The 20,741-nt window shown below is 36.7% G+C and overlaps 1 protein-coding gene across 2 annotated transcripts in view; it reads left to right on the forward strand.

Annotated features, from left to right (window-relative positions):
• The window catches only part of LOC106054481 (tectonin beta-propeller repeat-containing protein 2-like), a 29,545-nt gene extending 9,255 nt beyond the window's left edge, over positions 1 to 20,290 (forward strand). For both annotated transcript variants that reach the window (XM_013210358.2, XM_056022706.1), the window contains exons 6-19: positions 873 to 1,318; positions 1,474 to 1,684; positions 1,905 to 2,026; positions 3,308 to 3,457; positions 4,574 to 5,885; positions 6,983 to 7,198; positions 8,153 to 8,291; positions 9,918 to 10,116; positions 12,821 to 12,910; positions 13,589 to 13,822; positions 14,551 to 14,741; positions 17,071 to 17,161; positions 17,762 to 17,911; positions 18,927 to 20,290. In XM_013210358.2, coding sequence (XP_013065812.1) covers positions 873 to 1,318; positions 1,474 to 1,684; positions 1,905 to 2,026; positions 3,308 to 3,457; positions 4,574 to 5,885; positions 6,983 to 7,198; positions 8,153 to 8,291; positions 9,918 to 10,116; positions 12,821 to 12,910; positions 13,589 to 13,822; positions 14,551 to 14,741; positions 17,071 to 17,161; positions 17,762 to 17,911; positions 18,927 to 19,087 — 3,712 coding nt within the window. In that variant the 3' untranslated portion in view covers positions 19,088 to 20,290. The remainder of the gene's footprint in view (positions 1 to 872; positions 1,319 to 1,473; positions 1,685 to 1,904; positions 2,027 to 3,307; positions 3,458 to 4,573; positions 5,886 to 6,982; positions 7,199 to 8,152; positions 8,292 to 9,917; positions 10,117 to 12,820; positions 12,911 to 13,588; positions 13,823 to 14,550; positions 14,742 to 17,070; positions 17,162 to 17,761; positions 17,912 to 18,926) is intronic.
• Positions 20,291 to 20,741: the final 451 nt, after the last annotated feature.

Genomic DNA, 20,741 nt, shown 5'->3' on the forward strand with positions numbered 1-20,741 from the left:
AGTTGGGATGTGTGGCTGGGTGGTATCACCACAAACCACTTGGCTGTCAAATGGGGGTTTGAGTTTAAATTCCAAAACAAACCTGGAATTTTTCATTCAAGCATTTTGACTCAAGCTGTGTTGTGTTTTGCTGGGTGCCCTAAAATACTCAGATACCCTTTCACATGTCCACAAAAGAGATTCGACCAGAGCGCTCTTTTGGAGGACGGAAGACTAAAGCAGTAATCATTAGAACTGCAGCCCCTTAATTTAGATTTCAGGTGCTTTACATGTATACTTCAAATGTAGGTAGTAAAAACAGATGATTCTTGAATATTTTATGGGAAGTAAAGTTGACTACTAGAAGTTCATATAGCAGGTCTTGTCAAACTAAGCAATTTCTGTGACCACCTTTAGGTTTAGTAATGAATTACTTCTATCTAGTTAAGCTGCATGGATTTAGTGAGGCTTTGCTAAACTAATTCGTTTATTATTTCTAGCCATCATTTAAAAAACATATTTTATATCAAGATACAAAAAATACCTGCCTGTGATAATAAAATAATAAAAATACCTGCCTGTGATAGTAAAATGATGAAATACCTGCCTGTGATAGTAAAATGATAAAATACCTGCCTGTGATAGTAAAATGATAAAATACTTGCCTGTGATAGTAAAATGATAAAATATCTGCCTGTGATAATAAAATAACAAAATACCTGCCTGTGATAGTAAAACAATAAGATAATACACTGAAATACTGAAGTTAGCTTCTCTTAATTATAATCAATTTAATAATATACACAATCAATGAAGCAGCCAGCTAAACTTGATTGTTATGTAAACGATGATTTTTGGCATACTTTTTCAACAAAATATTGTTTTTTATATAGCCCAGGTCCATTCGGAGCATGCTTTATTCCTGGATTGTGCAAGACAGATGATGCCAAGCTGTATGCTGCGAGACCTGGCTGTCGACTCTGGCTGGCGGATATGAAAGGCGTTGTCAGCAACACCATCATCTTTTCTGACCCAATGTCTTCATCCATTCCTGAGATCCCGCTTCTGTCTGTTGGAAGGCTTCAGATGGCCGGCCCGTCAGAATTCCAGTTTGGAAACCTAAAATGGCTAGGTAACAATCAGATTGTGACTTGGTCAAGCAGTGCCCTGGTTGTTCTTGACCCAGAAGCCAACCGGGTGGTTGCTAAACAAGGCAGGCTGAGTGGCATTGTAGATGCTGCTGTTGTGGAGGACACTGGGGAGATTTTCTTACTGAGGCGACACGCCGAGGCCAGAGTTATAAGAATAGCCAGCAAGCCTGAGGCTAAACCATATAAAGGTCAGAGTCCTTTAATCTTAGTCATACTTCATCTCTGTTTCGGCTTCTTTTCAATGTGTATATTTATTTTTGGATTACTTATTTTATAATTTATGTATCAAATAGTGGTAGTTATTTGTTGAATTTTTGTATTAAAAGAAATTGTTCTTCTTTAGAGGTTTTAATGTCAACATTATTGGCCACTCATGATGAAAAACCCTGGACAAGTTTGAAAGAAGAGGATAAGTCGGTGAAGGAAGCAGACGACAGCATAAATAGTACCTTGTCTTTTTTTAAGAAATTGACCATTCCACTGAAAAAAAACGACAAGCCTTTGATTTCTGACAGTTTGGCAAATCCAACTGCCAATATTCCATCGGCTATCTTGTAGGTGACCATTTTGGTAATCGCTGAACTATAGTGTCATAAGTTTGATAGATTATCTTTTTGAAAAAACAAAACTTTTAAGAATTTTAATGAAATTAAAAATGTTTATTAACTGGAAAATCTTTTAAATATATTTAATATAAAGTTCATTAAAATATATGTTATTTAACATTAAATTACTATTGATCATATATTTTAAACAAATTATTATTTTTTTTAGGACATCTAATAAAGAAACATCCCCAGATCTGCCTCCCATTGTAAAGATTGCCTCCCCTGAACTCGAAGGTGTGAAGCTTTACACAGAAACAGATTCTTCTGTGACTACTAACACTTCTATAGGTTAGTGCTCTCTTCCTTACACATATGGTCATTTATGAATTATTATTTTCAATACCGAAGACAGGAGCATATATGAGCTGTAGACTCTTTTGCAGACTAGGAGAAATATTGTTTAATTTTCTTAAAATGTTCAGCACTGCCATACTGAGCGATGGTTATGTTTGGCTATATTGGTAGTAGGGTCAGCCTAAGGTGGATTAACATGGGGCATTCATTGAGGATATGGTTCATGGTTTCATAAGGATATCCACAGAGGGGTAGGTATGTTGGAATTATTTCATTAAGGTGGTAATTTAAAGGTGTGTATCCTGTTTTTTAGTTAAAAGATTGTAGATTGCATTTTGTAAGGGAGGAAATTAGTACTGGTTTCGGTTATAAATTTCAATTGCCTTATTGTAATATCTAGTCGACATTTTACCTTGCATCGCCTTGTCTTAATGTCTGGTGGACAATTAACCCCTCAATGCCTTGTTGTAATGTCTAGTGTACACAGCACGTAGGTTCTTTAAATTTACACACTGAAGTACATGCACTGAAAACTTAGTGTGTTTAATGTCCTTTAAAAATCAACTCACAGTAAGAATAATAATGATAGTAAATCTGAATCATGAAATCACAGTTAATAATTACAGTAAAGACTAAATGATTGACCATCGATTGGGCTGAGTGATTGAAATGTATGACTGACCTAAACTATGGCTGATAAAGAGATGTAAGTGCCTATGCCTTTTATAGTATCTATAAATGAATACAATAATTCCTAGGCAAAGTAGGAAATGGAGAATCATTTCTTACTTTGCCTGAAAATGCCATGCACTTTGCTGGTTGCTGGTAACGTGTAGTAAATTTTTTTAAAGTTCCCCTTTCAGACCTTGCGAACTATAGGGCAGACAATGTTAAGGTCATCTGTTAGTTTGGCCAACAGTTAAAGAGCAATGTGTCATCTGGCCAGCACAATGACCAACTGCCTTTACTTTTCCCAGACTAATGTCAGGTATCAATCAGAGTTGGGTGAACTCAGGGGAACCCTAAAAAATCCCGAAATTCAAAATCCCAGTCTTCGCAGAGGACCCCATGTTTGGAAGTCAATTTCTTAACCACTCAGCCACCGCACCCCATAAAAAAATATACCCGTACTGACAATCGAATTTTATACAATTGACTTGGAGATCCAATGTTCGACCCATATGCCACACATCACAAAATGTATATACATATTTTTAAAATTCATTAAAATGTCAAAAAAAGTTCATTGTATAAACATTTTTCTCTCTGTTTCAGTTTCTCCAACCATTGCAGAAGCTCATCCTGCCACTGTGTTGAATGCCTATCATGAAACTCACCTTCCCAGCATGCAATATTTAGATCCAGATGAGAGTATTGTCTTCAAACACAAGGTCAAGAAAACAAAACGAAAGAAGCATAAAACAGGTTAGTCAACAAATGTATAGCTCAGTGATACTGAATTGTGTTAGACTTGGAGTGACATTATCTAATGGAAAAAAAAAAAAGAATCAACTATTTCTAAAATCTTCTATCAAGATCAACTATTTTTTTTTTATTATTTGATGGAATAACTATTCATAAATCTTGAATAAGAATATTTTTTTTGTTAATATAAAAGATCTGCTTGGTCTAGAAAATATTAATTTAGATTAAAATGTGTCTCACATGGTCTGGTCAGCTATTAATTACTGTGTCATGTAATGACCTTTTTTTTTTAAACTGACTAACACAGGCAACTTGTCAAAGAAAGAATTCAGGCAGAATATGAAAAGTACATTTTTTTTTGGCTGGCTATATGCACTGACTTTGAATTGCACATTTTAGCTAAAACCTTGAATTGTACACAAATTTGTTATTTCGAAAAATATTTTAAATATTATTTTTGCTTGAGCAATAAAAATAGCAAACATTACATATACATTTCAAAACATTCAAATTGTGTGTGTGTGTGTGTCACGGTTGGCAAGGGAGATAATAAATGTCTTCATTCTTTTATTTTCTGTATCTATAAACCAATTCCTTGAAAATCTCATTTCTTAAGATATCAATTAGAACATCCTACAGATGAAAAATGATTTTAAAAACATTAGCTTCATTCATTTCAAATTATTTGGACATTTATTGTTATAGTTAATATGTTAATAAAAAGTATTTTACCAAGAATATTTTTAGGTACCCATTAGAGCTGGCTGGACTCAGAGGCGCCCGAAGATCCCAGAATTAAAAATCCCAGTCTTCACCAGGATTCGAACCCTGGACCCCCAGTTCAGAAGTCAAGCGATTTACCTCTCAACCGCGCCTCCTGACATTAGTTGGGGAAAAGTAAAGGCGGTTGGTCATTGTGCTGGCCACATGACACCCCACAGAATCAGATGACCTTTACATCATCTGCCCTATAGACCACAAGGTCTGAAAGGGGAACTTTACTTTTTTTTACTTACCAAGAATATTGATTAGGTAAAATCAAGTAGATGCAGGCAGCCTCTGCTGAATCATATAGTATTTAGTTTATATACATAAATATTGATATTATTTTGCCAGGGTCACGTGAAGGGAAAGAAAAAGACGAAGATTCTGTCAGTCAAACTAGCCAAATCTCAGACGACCTTTCTGTCACCATGACACCAAACAACACCCCGGCTGTTGATTCCCCGCTGGACACCTTAAAGAAAGCTGACGATTTCCTTAAGCATATGGCCAGCATTCTGCAAGATGATAGCCTGAATCGGCAGCAAACATGGGAGTCTGCTGATCCAACTACTGCGGAAGATGTGATTACCAGTATTGTAAATGCTAATGAAACAGCACACAATTTGAACTTCGAAGAAACGCTGCATGATTTTGCTGAGCCTCAAACGAACTCGGCAGAGAATATTCATGAATCAGTGTTAAAACCTGAAGCTTGTTTATTGGTTGAAGCTGAACAAGCTAAATCACAAAGTGACAGCTTGCATTGTGATGTTAATACTACAGAAGTAGAACCATTGTATTCTAAGAACACAGTTAATGTCGTAGAGTCTGTTTCAGCCTATTCAGATGTTCCCAGGTCTTCCACTAAAATCAGCGCTAGTTATAAACTAGAGAACAGTGCCACACAAGCAGACAGTGCTGTAGAATCCAACACTATTAATCGTATGCCAGCTGAACCAGTTTGCTCAAGAAGCGATATTGATATCATTGACACAGCATTGGCTAATATAGAAATGGCCAAGTCTGCAATGATAACTCAGGCTGTAACTAGGCCAAATCTCGAAGACTCACAGAGCACAGAGGGGCAGATAAAAAACAAACAGTTGTCTGGCTCTAATGATGAGTTCAGTGAGGTCAAGGCCATTGAAGCCACTGACCCATTTAGAAAAAATTACAAACGAAACAGCGTGACAGACGATTTTTATTCACATTTCCTGGACACGTCCCCGGAGTCTCCAGAATCTCCTGTTTCTAAAACACCCCGCTCCCCAACTTCAGCACCCGTGATACTGCCCCCGTTGGATAAAAATAGGCTTGAAATGGGAGACATTGCAAAGCGGTCGTTGGCCAATACCTGGTCAGAGTTCACCACACCTGCCAACATCTACAGCCTTGTGGTGAGCCACACCCACGTGTGGTTCACTGACAAGAGTGAAAACATTTATTACTCCTCTATGGGTAGCCCTAAAGGGGTCGTCTGGCGGAAGGCCACTGGCAAAGCTAACCAGATCTCTGTCTCACCTTCTGGCCACATTGTGTGGCGGTTGCACCATGGCGTGGTCCATGCAGGAACCAAAATCAACCTCCGACACCCAGAAGGCTTGAAGTGGGTGGAGGCGATCAAAGATGTGGAAACAATGTGTGTGGATGACAAGACTGCCTGGTGAGTGATTTGATTGTGTGATTTCAAAAATCTGATTCATTGAATTTAATCATGTGTGTGGATGACAAGACTGCTTCGTGAGTGATTTGATTGTGTGATTTAGAAAATCTGTTTCATTGAATTTAACCCTTAAGATGAGTGTGGTAGTTTAGCCTCTAAACATTAACATAGTAATTTCCTTTTGTATGTCTTCGTGTAAAACAGCTAAGCACTTTAAGGGTTAACAATGTGTGTAGATGACAAGACTGCTTGGTGAGTGATTTGATTGTGATTTAGAAATTTTGATTCATTGAATTTAACATTGTGTTTGGATGACTAGACTGCATGGTGAGTGATTTGATTGTGATTTAGAAATTTTGATTCATTGAATTTAACAATGTGTGTGGATGACAAGACTATTTGGTGAGTGATTTGATTGTGATTTAGAAAGTTGTAGTACTATTATTGAACTCTTGATTTTTTTAACTCAGTATAAGGTTGAAACAAAACAAAATAATGTTTTAGTACTTATTGAAGAATAGCTTGGTGGCTGAGTGATAAAAGTTCTTGACTTCTGAATTGAAGGGTCTCTGGTTTGAATCTTGGTAAAGACTTGGATTTTCAATTTCTGATTTTTTTTGTGTGCCCCTGAGTCCACTGAACTCTAATGTGTACCTGACATTAGTTAAGGAGAGTAAAGGTGGTTGGTCATTGTGCTGACCACTGGACACCCTCATTAACCTCAGAAAGACACAAAGATAAAGGCACATTCCTTGTTCCATATGATAGTACAAATTTGTACAATTCTTTCCAAGTGCTATTAGAGCAAGGAATGGGTTGCCTGTGTCAGCCAGGAAAACTAATGACTTGGCAGGGTTTAGGTCATTGATTAACATGCATGACTAGATTGACCTAATACTTAATCATCTTATTTTTTGAAGTAATGTCTGTATTTGATAAAATAAGATAACCATTAGCAAAAAAAAACAGATTGCAAGTTCTAAAAGATCTGATTTATTTAATTCAGTATAAGTCATAGTCATAATACCTTTATTGAACACATGTTTCTTTGAATTTGGTAATAGTTTGTAATTTATTACTTGGATCATGTGCTACAGGTATGTGAAAAAAACTGGCGAGGTCATGATGCAGAAAGGTCTTTCGCACGATCGTCCGTGCTACAAGTCCGTTGAGGTGAAGTGTCCCTACAGGCTCAAGCACATTGTGTGTAGACAAGGCATTGTTTGGGCCATCACAGAGGGTCTCAAGTTGGTGGTCAGAACTGGCATTTCTAACCACTGTCCTGAAGGACAAGATTGGTTGCTTGATAACAGGTCAGTCGTCTTATCAAAATAAATATAGTTAGATATAAATCTGTAAAAAATGTAGTTTGATATTTTTTAGACTTTAGTAACGACATTTTTGTTTAGGTGCTCTAATGTTTATTTCTAAATTTATTTCAACGATGATAAATAATTGTAATTTATGTATATACAGGGTAGTCCAAAAGTGGACAGTGCATGAAACAGTTATGTATCAGTTATATTATTTCAATTACAAAGTTTCTAATTAAGGAATGAAAAATTGCCTGTGATTTTTTAAATTATTTCAATTGCTTTTATGTAAGTCATCTTTCATGCTTATGGCATTCTCAGTGCGTTATGGTCCAATCTCTTTTTTTGGGGGGGAAGGGGTGTCTGGTAGAAGGTCTCTTGTGCTCCATTTTCAGGGGTATCTGGTAGAAGGTCTCTTGTGCTCCATTTTCAGCGCTCAGCAAAGTCGGCTTGAGTCAGGATTCGAACATGAGCCCTCTTGTTAGATGACCAAGAAATGCATTTCAAGTAATTAATACCCAAAGAGACATGTGTCACCGAAGTGCATGATTCAAACTTCAAAACTTTTACATTGTGATGGAGAACAGTTTGAGAACCTGCATTGACAAATTTAAAGACTTTTTATTTTGTTTAAAATAAAATTTAATTGTAAATTAGTGAAGTTGTTAGTTAATATAACAGTTTTGTTGAAATCAATATAAATGTTTTTATTTACTGTCTACCTACTGTTGGACCACCCTGTACATATGTATATAAATGTATGTATTATTACCGATCGTATAATTTTGGTTACCATTTGAAAGTTTGATACATAAAGTTAATATGAGATGTAGTAAGTATATACAATTAACTAACTACAAATTGATCTCTTACCAAAGTTGTTATTTTTATAAAAAAAAGTCACCAGGTCACAGTAACGCTTGTTTGTTTTTTCTATATTTATGTTCAATGTAGGGATCTGCCTCCATATTTGTTCTCCCATGTGGCCATAGATCATGAGAGGATTGGCTGGGCAATAGATCTAGTTGGTCAAATTTGGTTCTGTGATGGAGTTAGCCAAGAGAACCCACTGGGCTCTGGATTCTGGTGGCAGGTCAGTGGGCAATGTATTTCTCTTCTTAATAGCAAGTGTAAATATCTGTGGGAATCTAAGTGCTGAAACAATGAAGGATGCATACTTATGTTACGTTTATATGTTTTTATATATATATATATATATATATATAGTTCGTCCATCATGGTTCGATGATGACCACTTTGTCATCCAGGGGGCTGAGGGCTTTATATGTTTATATATAATGGCAACACAAGGTATGATTTGTTCTCTCTTTCTCTCTGAAATATATTTGCTTGTGCTTGGATGGTATAGACTTTGAAGAAATACTTTTTTTTTTTTAATTTCCATCTGCTTCTTTTTGTATCACTTAATGCTACAATTATTGCAAGCTTAACAATCATCTTGTATGTCACCCTGTTAAAATTATCTTCCTTGTGGTGGCTTAATGACAATATTGTAAATTTAAGGGACCCAACTCACCAGAAGGGAGGTAATATGAAGGTTGTTTTTAATCACAATAATGAATGATAATGCTTTTACACTAGGTATTTTTTTCTAGTCAATGATTCTGACACTACCACCATTTCAACACCAACACATCGTCCCAGTGTTGTCTCAGACCCATGTGGACAACCTGGCAATAAAACAGGTAGAACAGAATAGCCAAACCCTTAATTCTTTTCTCGTCACTTGGACAGAAGCTTCTTGTCTTCCACAGCAATCATGTCTTGGCCCGGTTGATGCACACCATAAACACAGATGCAGGAGCAGAGTTACAACAACATGAGAGCCACGTTTTAGTGTGGTGTCCAAACAATATTACAAAGTAGAAAGTACAGATTCGCTGTATATCACGAACTGATCTGCCAGGCTCCTTTTAACTGTGTAGTTCATAATCTTGGAGTTTTCTTTGACCAAACTCTACCTTGTGACTTAGACTTGTTTACTTAGAGTTAGGTCCTCCCGCCCTGTCTGGCGCATTGGGCGGCAAGCTGTCTCCATAAAGATCTGTAGTTTTCTTTATGTGTCTAGTTTGCCGTTTCTGTAGCAATAGTGGTTTTACAGGGTCGCTAGCCCCACACCAAACCCTCCTCCTTTCTCACCCCGGCTTGAGACCGGCAGATGACCCACACATTTATCAGCTCTGCAAGGGTCTATCTGCAGTTCACAGATAAGGTCAGACCCAACCATATTTAACAATGAAGTCAACAAAAAAAAACTAGCTGTGGCACTCATACTCTGCCACATTGACTACTGAGATGCCATGCTAGTAGGAACAACAAAAATCACTAAGCTGTAGTGAATTCAGAATAATGCTGCTCGAATAGTTCTCAAAACAAAAGTTGATTCTGCTACTGCTCTCTTGCATACACTCCATTGGCTTGCTGGGGGTTCAAGAATTGACTACAAGGTGGCCATTGTCATTACCGTGCTAGTACCTTTCTACATGGTTACTTGACTGATGACTTTTTTGGTGGTTTCAAGATTAAGGGACTAAAATATAGTGCTCTCATACATCTGGTAATTCATAACTAGTGTTCACATGCTTACATTTTCACAATCCTTGTTCACAAATTCATATGAAATATAATAAGGTCAATAAGGTTACTAGTTAACAGTGACAGCTAGAGAGACATAATTTTTCTCTTTAACTCTGTACAGCTGCCGCTAAGTGAGTACATACTCCAAGATGAGACAACCCTGGACATGATTAAAGCTGTGGCCAAGAAGTTTGACCCCACCAAGCTATCTTATTTACTAAACACCAACAGGGGAGGTCTCATTACTGCTGGCACCCAGGGTGTATGGCTGGCTCTGGACTTTAGGAATGTACTACAAGTCTGTAGAGGCAGTGTACAAGGTAGCTGCTGTTTTTTTTTTAATTGATTCACTTCAATGGACCAAAATTTAATGAAGTTGTTCCATATCTCTGACCTACTTTAAAAAAATGACTTGGTTAAAGTCTTATTCATGGCAGTAATGACAATGTCTTCCTATGATTAGATCTAGATCTGGTACTAACCTAGATCTAGTGGATGTTCATAGCTATCATTATTATTATTATTATAGCTTTTATATAGCGCTACTTTCATGCTTATAGCATGCTCAGAGCGCTTTGGTCCAATTTCATTTGTGGACCAGTGGGGGGGAGGGGGTATCTAGGAGTTGGTTTTCCGTGCTGCCTTTAGGCGCTCAGTAAACACAACTTTGCCCGAGTCGGGTGTCGAACCTCGAGCCCCCTTCTAGGTAGCCAAGACAAGCCAAGTTCAAGCGCACTTAGCCTCTCGACCATGCTTCCCACCATCATATCAGTTAGTGAATTATTGTAATATTTTTTTTTTACTTAAAGATTTCTAGATCTAGACCATTACAATGAAATCAATGAGGCCATAAAATGTAAACAACACTACCATGTGACATGGAAGAAATTTGAAACACTGTAGTGTACTGATAGTTTTGGTTAAAAGTAATTTGGAATCTTTGTATAATTTTACACAAAAAAATCTTTGGACCTTACATGGTGTTAAAGTATGTCATTGTTCCCATATTTACTTAACTCACCGGGTCTCAAAAAGAAGTAATACGACACCAGTCATGATGGAAGCCTGGTCATGTGGTATGTACCTCAGCTCTGCCATCACTCTGGTCACCACAATGCCCGCTAGTCATTCCATAGGATGTTCACGCTTAAACATAATAATCTTCAGATCTAAACGAATGTCTGAAATGTGCTGTACAAAGTCAAGGAATGTGAATTTAAATGATGAACAAATAACAATTATTTAAAAAGTTTAGAAGAAAGCTTCATTAAAATAATAATTTAACTAATTAACATCTATTTCAACTTTGTATTTGTTGTTAAGTTCTGATCTGGGAATCAAAGGGAGTTTAAGAGACTTTTCATTGTCTTCAATTGTCTTTCTTGCTCAGAAATCAGATATTATTTTCCAAAATAATTTCTTCCCTAAATGTCACGCTCTTATTTTAATTTTTATTATTATATTATTATAGCTTTTATATAGCGCTACTTTCATGCTTATAGCATGCTCAGAGCGCTTTTGGTCCAATCTCTTTTGTGGACCAGTGGGGGGTATCTAGGAGTTGGTTTTCCGTGCTGCCTTTAGGCGCTCAGTAAACACGGATGTCGAACCTCGAGCCCCATTCTAGGTAGCCAAGCCAAGCCAAGTTCAAGCGCACTTGGCCTCTCGACCATGCTTCCTGGGAACTCCCAGGCTAGTAGAGGGCCACAACCACACCTCTCCACTGAACTCAGTTCTGAGCCCCTTTCTTCATCTGCTCCCATGTCATTTCAGTATCCTCTGCTTCACGGATGACTGACCTCTTCCAGGTTTACTTGGGCCTGCCCACTTTCCTTGCAGATTCTAACCAAGTGCCTGCCTTGCTATCTAGTTTGTTCAAAGGGTTCTCAAAAAGTGTTGTCTCTATTTATTTTCTTTAGCTAACATCTAGTTAAAAAGTAAGTAAAGTTAAGTTCCCTTTGGGACTTTGCAGTCTAGGGTGAGACTCTAGTTAAAAAACTCTCTATATATTTATAGTTCCAATCCATCTTATAAAGTGACTGCAATGTTTTGAGGAAGCTTTTCTTATTCGTATCATTGTAGACCATAGAGTCTCACCCAAACCATGACATAAAAAAACTTAAATGAAAAATAAATTAGTAGCTAGCACTTGTAGCTTATAAACTTATTCTTATTTTGATACTTTTTCTGATGCTAATAGAATTTTAAAAAATTCTTACTAAAATTTCATGTTTGATGGTTGATCTATGGAATGGTTTGCATTTTGTTTTATAAGCTATAGAAATTCTTTCTGAAAGAAGGATTATTATCTACTAGTTCAGTATTTTCGAAACTGTGTTCCGCGGGACCCGAGTGTTCTGCTAGGCCTGAAAAGGTGTTCCATGAACTACTGCGATAATTAACTAGTAGGCCACCACCACTCTAAAAAAAATAAGCAAAGGGTTCCGCTAAATACCAAGGATGTGCAAAAAGTTTTGGAAACACTGTACTAGTCCAAACCTCCTGCAAGAGTGCAGGGAATGGACGCAGCAGAGTCTCAGCTCAGGACCATCAGGATGAAAGTCTGAAGCACTTACCACAGAACCAGGCAGCTGTCCAAGCTTTACCTTGGTCTATTACAGGGGTTCTCAACCTGTGGGTCGCGACCCCCTTGTGGGTCAATTGACGATTTGCCAGGGGTCGCCTAAGACTATCAAGGATTGTTATTGTCTATTCTTCTATTCCTGTGTGTGTCTGGGGGGTGGGGGTCGCGGCAGAGTGGGAGATTGTAAAAAGGGTTCGCCGAGCTTAAAAGGTTGAGAACCGCTGGTCTATTACAAATACTCCTTCTTCCCTAGTGCTATTAGAGCATAGAATGGGTTGCCTGAGCTAGCCACGAAAACCAATGACTTGGCAGAATTTAAGTCATTGGTTAATATGCATGACTAAATGCGTGACGCGTAGGACGTAATCATCTTCTTTTTTGAAGTAACGTCTGTATTATAATTAGATTGACTGTTTAGTTTTTTTTAATTTCCATCATAGGTTATCTTTGGTTACTGGCACAGCCTTCCCAGATCTCTCCTTCTGTGCCTTGGAAACATATCTGTGCTAACATTTCACATTTAGACTGGGGTAAGCCTTTTTATTCAGATATATTTCTTTGTAAGTTTTGTACATTTGTTTTTTAGATTTTTTTGTATAGATAAATTGTTTTTTTCATAAATAGTTCTTAATCTGAAAATTATTTTGAAGTTTGAATTCAAGCAAAGTGCATGATTTTACTCAGGAATGGAATCATCACAAGTTTTAATACCAGTTGTGGGAGGATAAGTGTGAAACTTTTGGCTTTTAATCTTGCACTTTGTTACTTGTAATTTTGGTACTTGTAACTTTGGAACCCTCATGCAATTAAATTATTGAATAAACTCTCAACTTTCTGATGTAAACTTCTCATGTAATGTTTAAGGGAAACTCTGGTATGAATGTATATTTTGTTTGCTACCATATTGTTATAATTAATGTTTTGTTAATTGTAATGCACAAAGGTAAGACAAAGTTAAATTAACAGTAAGTAATTAATTAATTAGGTGATTTTTAAAAATTGATTCTTGTTTTGTCAGGTACAAGAAATAATAGTGCAAAATTTAAAATTGATCTGAGATTGGGTGTGGGAGAAATGTTGTGTGCAAACCTTTTACCAGAGTGAGTTGATACAAGTTTTGTAAAAATAATAAAGATTTATATTATTACTATTATTATTATAATTATTATTATTAATTTACTTGCATATTTATTACCATCCCCATCAAGGCTTAGTTTGGGCTCAACTAACTAAAACATCGGAGATCTACACTTTCAAGCAAGCCCGTTCAAAGGCAACCATGATACCAGTGACATCAAGTCATGAGGAATTTACTTGCATCTCCGTGAGTCCAGTGGCAGCATGGGCATTGACGGACAAGGGAGCGGTCAAGGTCAGAGCTGGAATGGGTCCACACTGTCCTCAAGGAAGCAGTTGGGTTGACCTCGACATTTCACAGTTAGGTCAGAATCATTATGGACATAACGTTTTATATAAATAATGTTTTATATAAATTATTGCTAATTAACTCCTTTGTGATCTAAGTTGAACTCAATGCTATTTTCTATGAGTATGAAGATAAGCACAAACTCATTTTCTACCTACACAAAGAATCTTTCTAATGTTTCGTTTGGGATGTGAGGCTGAGAGGCCTAAACTGCTTTGTAACCTAAAAGGAGGGCTCGAGTTAAAATCGCAACTCAAGCAGAGTTGTGTTTGCTGAGTGCCAAAAGGCAGCAGCAGCAGGGAAACCCTCTCACAGATACCCCCTCCTCCCCTCCCATGTCCACCAAGAAATTGGGTCAGAGTAAAATGTTTGTTTGTAAAATGTTTTACATGTTTCGAATGTTCCTTCAGAGTTGAAGATATTTTACTTTCTAGTCCAAACCTCTCGCAGAACGACAGGGTTTGAACCTGGGACCATCAATAAATCCAAATGACAGTCCAGCGCGCAAACCGCACGACCAGGCAGCCATCCTAAACTGATTATGGTATAATATGTAAAACTTGCTTTACAAAATCAATAAAAATACCAATTTCTTTAGTGTTTTGTACCGTATATCAAATTATAATATAGTACACACACACACACACAAAACTAGAGTTTTAAAAAGTAATTTTAATTGACCTAGGATACTAGTTTTGTGCATAGAATTTTTTCTTCGCTGAACTTATGGTTTTATAAATACAGGCGATGCCAAGTTTGTTCACTTATCCTGCAATTCTCTGTATGTCTGGGCTGTTGAAGCCGAGGGTGTCATCTATCAGAGAATAGGAGCTGGGGCTCCAGACGAGAACAACTTAAACCCTGTGTGGCTCCCGATTGAAACATTTGGAGATATTGTGTTTACCAGAGTTCATGTTGGACCATTAGACTGGATGGTAAGTACTATTAGTATCACTCTCTGATAAGACAAGACCGCATTTAATTTGCAGCCTTTTTTAAAAACTATTACCTCTCGTCTGTTCCTTGACGTTCCTCACAAGGGTGCTGTGACAGTTCCCTCTGCTTTTCCTGGTCAGCAGCTGATAAAAGACTGGTCCATTCTTTTATGGGGGCGTGGTGGTCGAATGGTTAAGTGCTTGGCTTCCGAACCTGAGGTCCTGGGTTTGAATCCGGTGAAGACTGGGATTTTGAATTTCTGGATTTTGAGGGCGCCCCTGAGTCAACCCAACTCTAATGGGTACCTGACTTTAGTTTGGGGAAAGTAAAGGCGGTTGGTCGTTGTGCTGGCCACATAACACCCTGCCCGTTAACCGTTGGCCAAAGAAACAGATGACCTTAACATCATCTGCCCCATAGATCGCAAGGTCTGAAAAGGGAAATTTTTTTTTTTTTTACTTTACCATTCTTTAATATTATCCAACCAGCTTTTCTTTTGGATGACCCTTTCTTTGTTCTCCCTCCACTGTATCTTAGAGGATGATTTCTGACAATATCTCGTCTCTTCACAGTATTTAGGAGTTCCTCCCAGAGTGTTGACTTGTTAAAGTACAAACTCTTTTGTCTTCTTTTCCTGGTATCTGATACCAGTGTCAAGACTCCTTTCCTCTCTAATATACGTATGTGTACTTCAATGCTGATTACTAAATGTACCCAAGTCCTGGGCAATACCGTAATGACACATATAATGACAAAATAAAGATTCAGAATGCCAATTCACAGACATATAACATGTTTATTACATATGCTGTAATATAATACAGGCTCAGTTCAGACAACTGAAATATCCAGTATCAATTAAAATATAACAGCTCAATATCCCATAGACTGAATAGTGACAACACAGAAAAATAATTAGAGTCTACACTTTAACTCTATCTATATCCAAAAAGTCCAACTGTCCTGGACTAGGAACAAAGCCACACTGCCTTATTATGAGTTACATTCCATTCAACAAAAACATCTCACCAAGTAAAACAATCCAAAACAATAACAGTTTTGAAGTCAACAACCTGAATTTCCCCCCCTTCTCCTCTACAGTTAACAGGAGATCCAGGCTGACCAGAACTCAGTCCTGACACCCAGCATTTTTCTGTAGCATTTACTCTCAAAGGCTTGACATTCTTCTCTCAGCCTCAGTGTTCTGTGTCCAACTTTCACAACCATACAGGAGTACAGAGACCCCTAGCGGAGAATACAGTTTTAATTTTACTTGGAAGCTGATGCTGCTATTCCAGATTTTCCACAGTTTGGTCCTGGCAGCGATGCCAAGTTTAAACTGATTTTTTCTTTTTTTATTCATCATCTCTTGTTATGTTTTCCCCCTAGGTATTTAAATGAATCAACTTCTTTCTAATTTTTGCCCATTCAACTGTATGCTACATCTCTTACTATCTCCATCATAAATTCGTATTTTGGCTTTCTTTTTTCAGCACTGATTTCCCAGCCAACTTCTCTAGCCGCAGCCTTATTATTATAAATGAATGTCTTTGAAATTTTGAACAATTTTGTGTTCTTTATTGTTATAAGTAGTAATGCAGAGGTAGACCATTGTAGTCAAACTGAATTCCCATTTGTTTGGACCATTAAAATTAACCTTTTTTAACTTTATAATAAAAAACAGAATCCCTGTTTATGCAAAACTTTTCTTGAATGTTTCTTGAATTCATGACACATACTTTTATAAATACCTTTCATTCTTTTATTCCATGACATTAATAAGCATTGAATTAGCTCCAGCCCCCCCCCCCACCCTGATTACTTCCCTTCTTTCACAAATACTGTCTCTTGTTTTACAATTCATTGTCTATTCACACACTTTATTTCAATATAAAGTTCCCCTTTCAGACCATGTGGTCTATAGGGCAGAGAATGTAAAGGTCATCTGTTTCTGTGGCGTACGGTTAACAAAGGTGTCTTGTGGCCAACACAACGACCAACCACTTTTACTTTTCCCAAACTAATGTCAGGTGCCCATTAGAGATGGGTGAACTCAGGGGGCGCCCTACAAATACCGAAATTCAGTGTACACTTGGATTCAGCATTTGAACTCAAGCCACCTTGACTCAGAGGTGCCCAAACATTCCGAAATTAAAAAATCCCAGTCTTCACCAGGATGCGAACCTGGGACCACGGTTTGGAAGCCAAGTGCTTTACCGCTCGGCCACAGCGCGTCCCTATTTCAATATAGTAACATATTACATTGTTTGCATATTTGGTAAAAAAGAAAGACTGAAAATTTAATTAATTTTTAATTTTGTTTACAAGGTTTGGGCAATAGACAATCGTCGGCTGATCTATGTTAGAGCAGGCATTAAAGAAGATATGCCAATCGGTTTGGAGTGGATACATGTACCTGGTATGGACATTTTTTTTTATTTCATTCAAGTTAAAATATAATTATTGCTTGATTTTTGCCTCTTAGATGAAAAGTAAAGGGAAAAGTTGGATAGAAATTAAAATGACTCACTTTTCCTTACATCTATTTTTTACTTCTAAACTCTTCCACACACTAGTTTAGAACCTCTTGGCCCAGTAAGTAGGATCTTTTTCTTTTGGCCCAGTAATTTCGATGTTTGCCTCTCAGCTCAGTTAGTAGGATGTTTACCTCTTGGCCCAGTAAGTAGGATGATTACCTCTCAGCCCAATAAGTAGAATGCTAGAGTTTTTTTTTTTTTTTGTTTTTTTTTGTAGAATGTACTAAGTTAATCCCTCATAGATCAACCTTTAATACCTTAATCTAGCTTAACCAACACTTTTAAGTATAGATCTGGGTTTTTTGTTAAATATAAATTGAAACAGTCCATATTTGTAGCATATCAGACAACTATCTGTTTGCACAATAACTTATGCTGCCTAGCAGAAAAGTAGCTTAAATAAGAGAAGATAATAATTTCATTAAAAACTAAATTTGGATTCATTATATTAATTCAAATAAAGTTATTTTGATCTAATCCAGGAATACAAGCCATTGATTTGGCTCTGACCAACTCTGGAGTTTGGGCCCTGACTTCAAATGGAGAAATTTTCTTCAGATTTGGCATCTCCAAAGAAAGACCTTATGGTGACTACTGGAAGAAGATACCTGGAATCTTTATTAAAATTTCAGGTCATTTGAGTTTTGGATTTAGTTATTTATAAACTTTATCATGAGATTAGGGTAACATTTTTTTTCTATTTGGAGAGACATTTTAAGAAAAGGATATTCAATGGAATTAATAAATACACTTGAGTTATGCATTGATCATGGCATAATGTGAAAATATGACAAGTCAAGCATACTCTGACAGTTGGCAACTCTAACCTCCATTCGAACACTAAGAATTGGTAGCACTTGCTGCTTTCTGAATACTAGAAAATCTTTTGCTGCGATTCCTCAGTGTTAGTAAGTAAAAAGTAAAGTTCCCCTTTCAGACCTTGGGATCTGTAAGGCACAGGATGTAAAGGTCATCTGTTCTGTGACCTCAGTGTTAGTAAGTAAAAAGTAAAGTTCCCCTTTCAGACCTTGGGATCTGTAAAGCACATGCTGTAAAGGTCATCTGTTCTGTTACCTCAGTGTTAGTAAGTAAACACTAAAGTTCCCCTTTCAGACCTTGGGATCTGTAAGGCACATGCTGTAAAGGTCATCTGTTCTGTGACCTCAGTGTTAGTAAGTAAACAGTAAAGTTCCCCTTTCAGACCTTGGGATATGTAGGGCACAGGATGTAAAGGTCATCTGTTCTGTGACCTCAGTGTTATGCACAGATAATTATAAAGATGGTGTTAGTTATTAAATCATGAGTTGATTTCTTATTCTATTTGTACTCCCCAAGAAAGCAGACTTTTGTGGCTTGAGAACCATTATTATGGTTTGTAATCATGTCTGTGATGGTCTACAAGCAAATTGCATTGTATCTCTTTATTGTACAGTATTCTAATCTGATTAATCTTAGTGGTATCAATATCAATATCTCTAGTACTGTCCAAGTAATTAGTCCAAGTGGTTATCCATGGTCCTTAACAAAGTTTGAGAACTGCTGACTTACACTTGAAGATGACTAAGGAACACAGCAGACGCAGCACTGGGTAGAAGAAAAAAAGTATTAATTTCCATCTCATTATTTTCTTAATATTTATTTTTTCAGCGTCTGCTGCTGATGAACTGTGGGGGATTAACAGGGAGTGTCAGCTGATGCAGTGCAGCTTGCGGAGCTTAACTCGCCAGCATGAGACAGGAGAAGTGCCAGTGACGAGGCTGCATAGCACTGACAGTTGTAGCGAGGACATAGACTGGGAGATTGTTTGAATACTAACATTGTAGTGATAGAGCTCGGGAGGACATCAATGGGAGATCCAAGATGTAATCATTGTTTTGTGTATTGCCATAAAGTTGTGTTTTTTTGTCCCTTCATTGCTCAGATGTGTTTATTTTAATTTGAACCAAAGAGAAATGATACAATACAATTGTACATTAACACATTTTCACTTATTTATCACCAAAACCATTGCTAAGAAAATAGTATCTTTCTGCAGTAATGGATGTGGGAAGCGTGGTCGAGAGGCTAAGTGCGCTTGAGCTTGGCTTGTCTTGGCTACCTAGAAGGGGCCTCGAGGTTCGACACCCGACTCGGGCAGAGTTGTGTTTACTGAGCGCCTAAAGGCAGCACGGAAAAACAACTCCTAGATACCCCCTTGCTATAAGCATGAAAGTAGCGCTATATAAAAAGCTATAATAATAATAACATTTTTCAACTAAATATTGAAGCTTTAAAATCCCAAGGAACCAGTATCTTATGTTCATATGGTCAGTTTATGTTTATTCCGCATACAAGTTGCAGTATTTCTTTGCTTTAAATTTTGTGTTTCATTTGTGAAGCTTGGATAAGAAACGTTTTATTAAATCTTGTTAAATGTTATGATAAAGCTATTCTTGCTGGGTAATTGGCGCAACTCATTAGAATGAGGAATTTTGAGAGAATCTGATAAAAAGAGACTTAAAATTTTCTAAATGGAAATCTGGTATGCTTAGGTGGGTGCGCACAAACAGTATCCAAGTCTAGCCTTTTGTGTGATTTTCTATTAAGTGCAATTTTGTTTAGTATTTAAGATTTTAAATTAATTTTTTCCTTCTAAAAGAATGTATTTTTACATGTCTAAAAAATTGTAACAATCCTTTTTTTTTTCTTTTTAAAAGATTGCAGTTTTTATATATATTTTGTTTTAACTTACTATATGTGTTGTTATATTTTTTTATTTACCAGAAATATTTAATGTTTTCAGCAGGTTTGATGTCATTTGAATATTTTTCCCTTTCTTTTGTGATCATTTCAAAATAGATTGAAATCAAGATGATTTATAGCTATTGAGAGGAATATGTCAGATATCGTTTAATTATTCCTAAGCAATCTTCAAATTTTAGGTCATCATTTGGAGATAGAGTTGTCTTAACTTACATCTCAGGAGTTTATTAATAGAATTAATCGCTAAATAAAATACAGAGAGCTTTACATTTAACATGTTAATCGTTCATTTCTTCATTTCAATTTTTTTTTTATTGAAATGATTAAATTCTGTAGGATTAGTTTGAAAACAATTGTATTTACTCCTGTTGTAAAATATGTTTAAATTGTTGTTTTTATTGTTTTATATAAAATTGGTAATATGTAAAAACTACACATTTAGATATAGAATATTCCCGTTTGGCCTAGAGCGCCTTGTATTTATACATAACTATTCTGATTATATAAAAAGTCTATATATTGCTTAATTTTGGGTATATTTTCCATAGAGTAAAGTACTTCAGACTTTGTGATTCATAGGGCAGATGATGTGAACGAGGGCGTCATGTGGCCACAACAACTTTACCCAAGTAATGACAGATACCCATCAGAGTTGGGTGGACTCAGGACATCTTTGTTTTCCTGAAGTTCAAAATCCCAGTCTTCTATGAGATTTGTACC

Source organism: Biomphalaria glabrata, chromosome 3, assembly GCF_947242115.1.
Source record: "Biomphalaria glabrata chromosome 3, xgBioGlab47.1, whole genome shotgun sequence".
NCBI classification, from domain to species: Eukaryota; Metazoa; Mollusca; class Gastropoda; family Planorbidae; genus Biomphalaria; species Biomphalaria glabrata.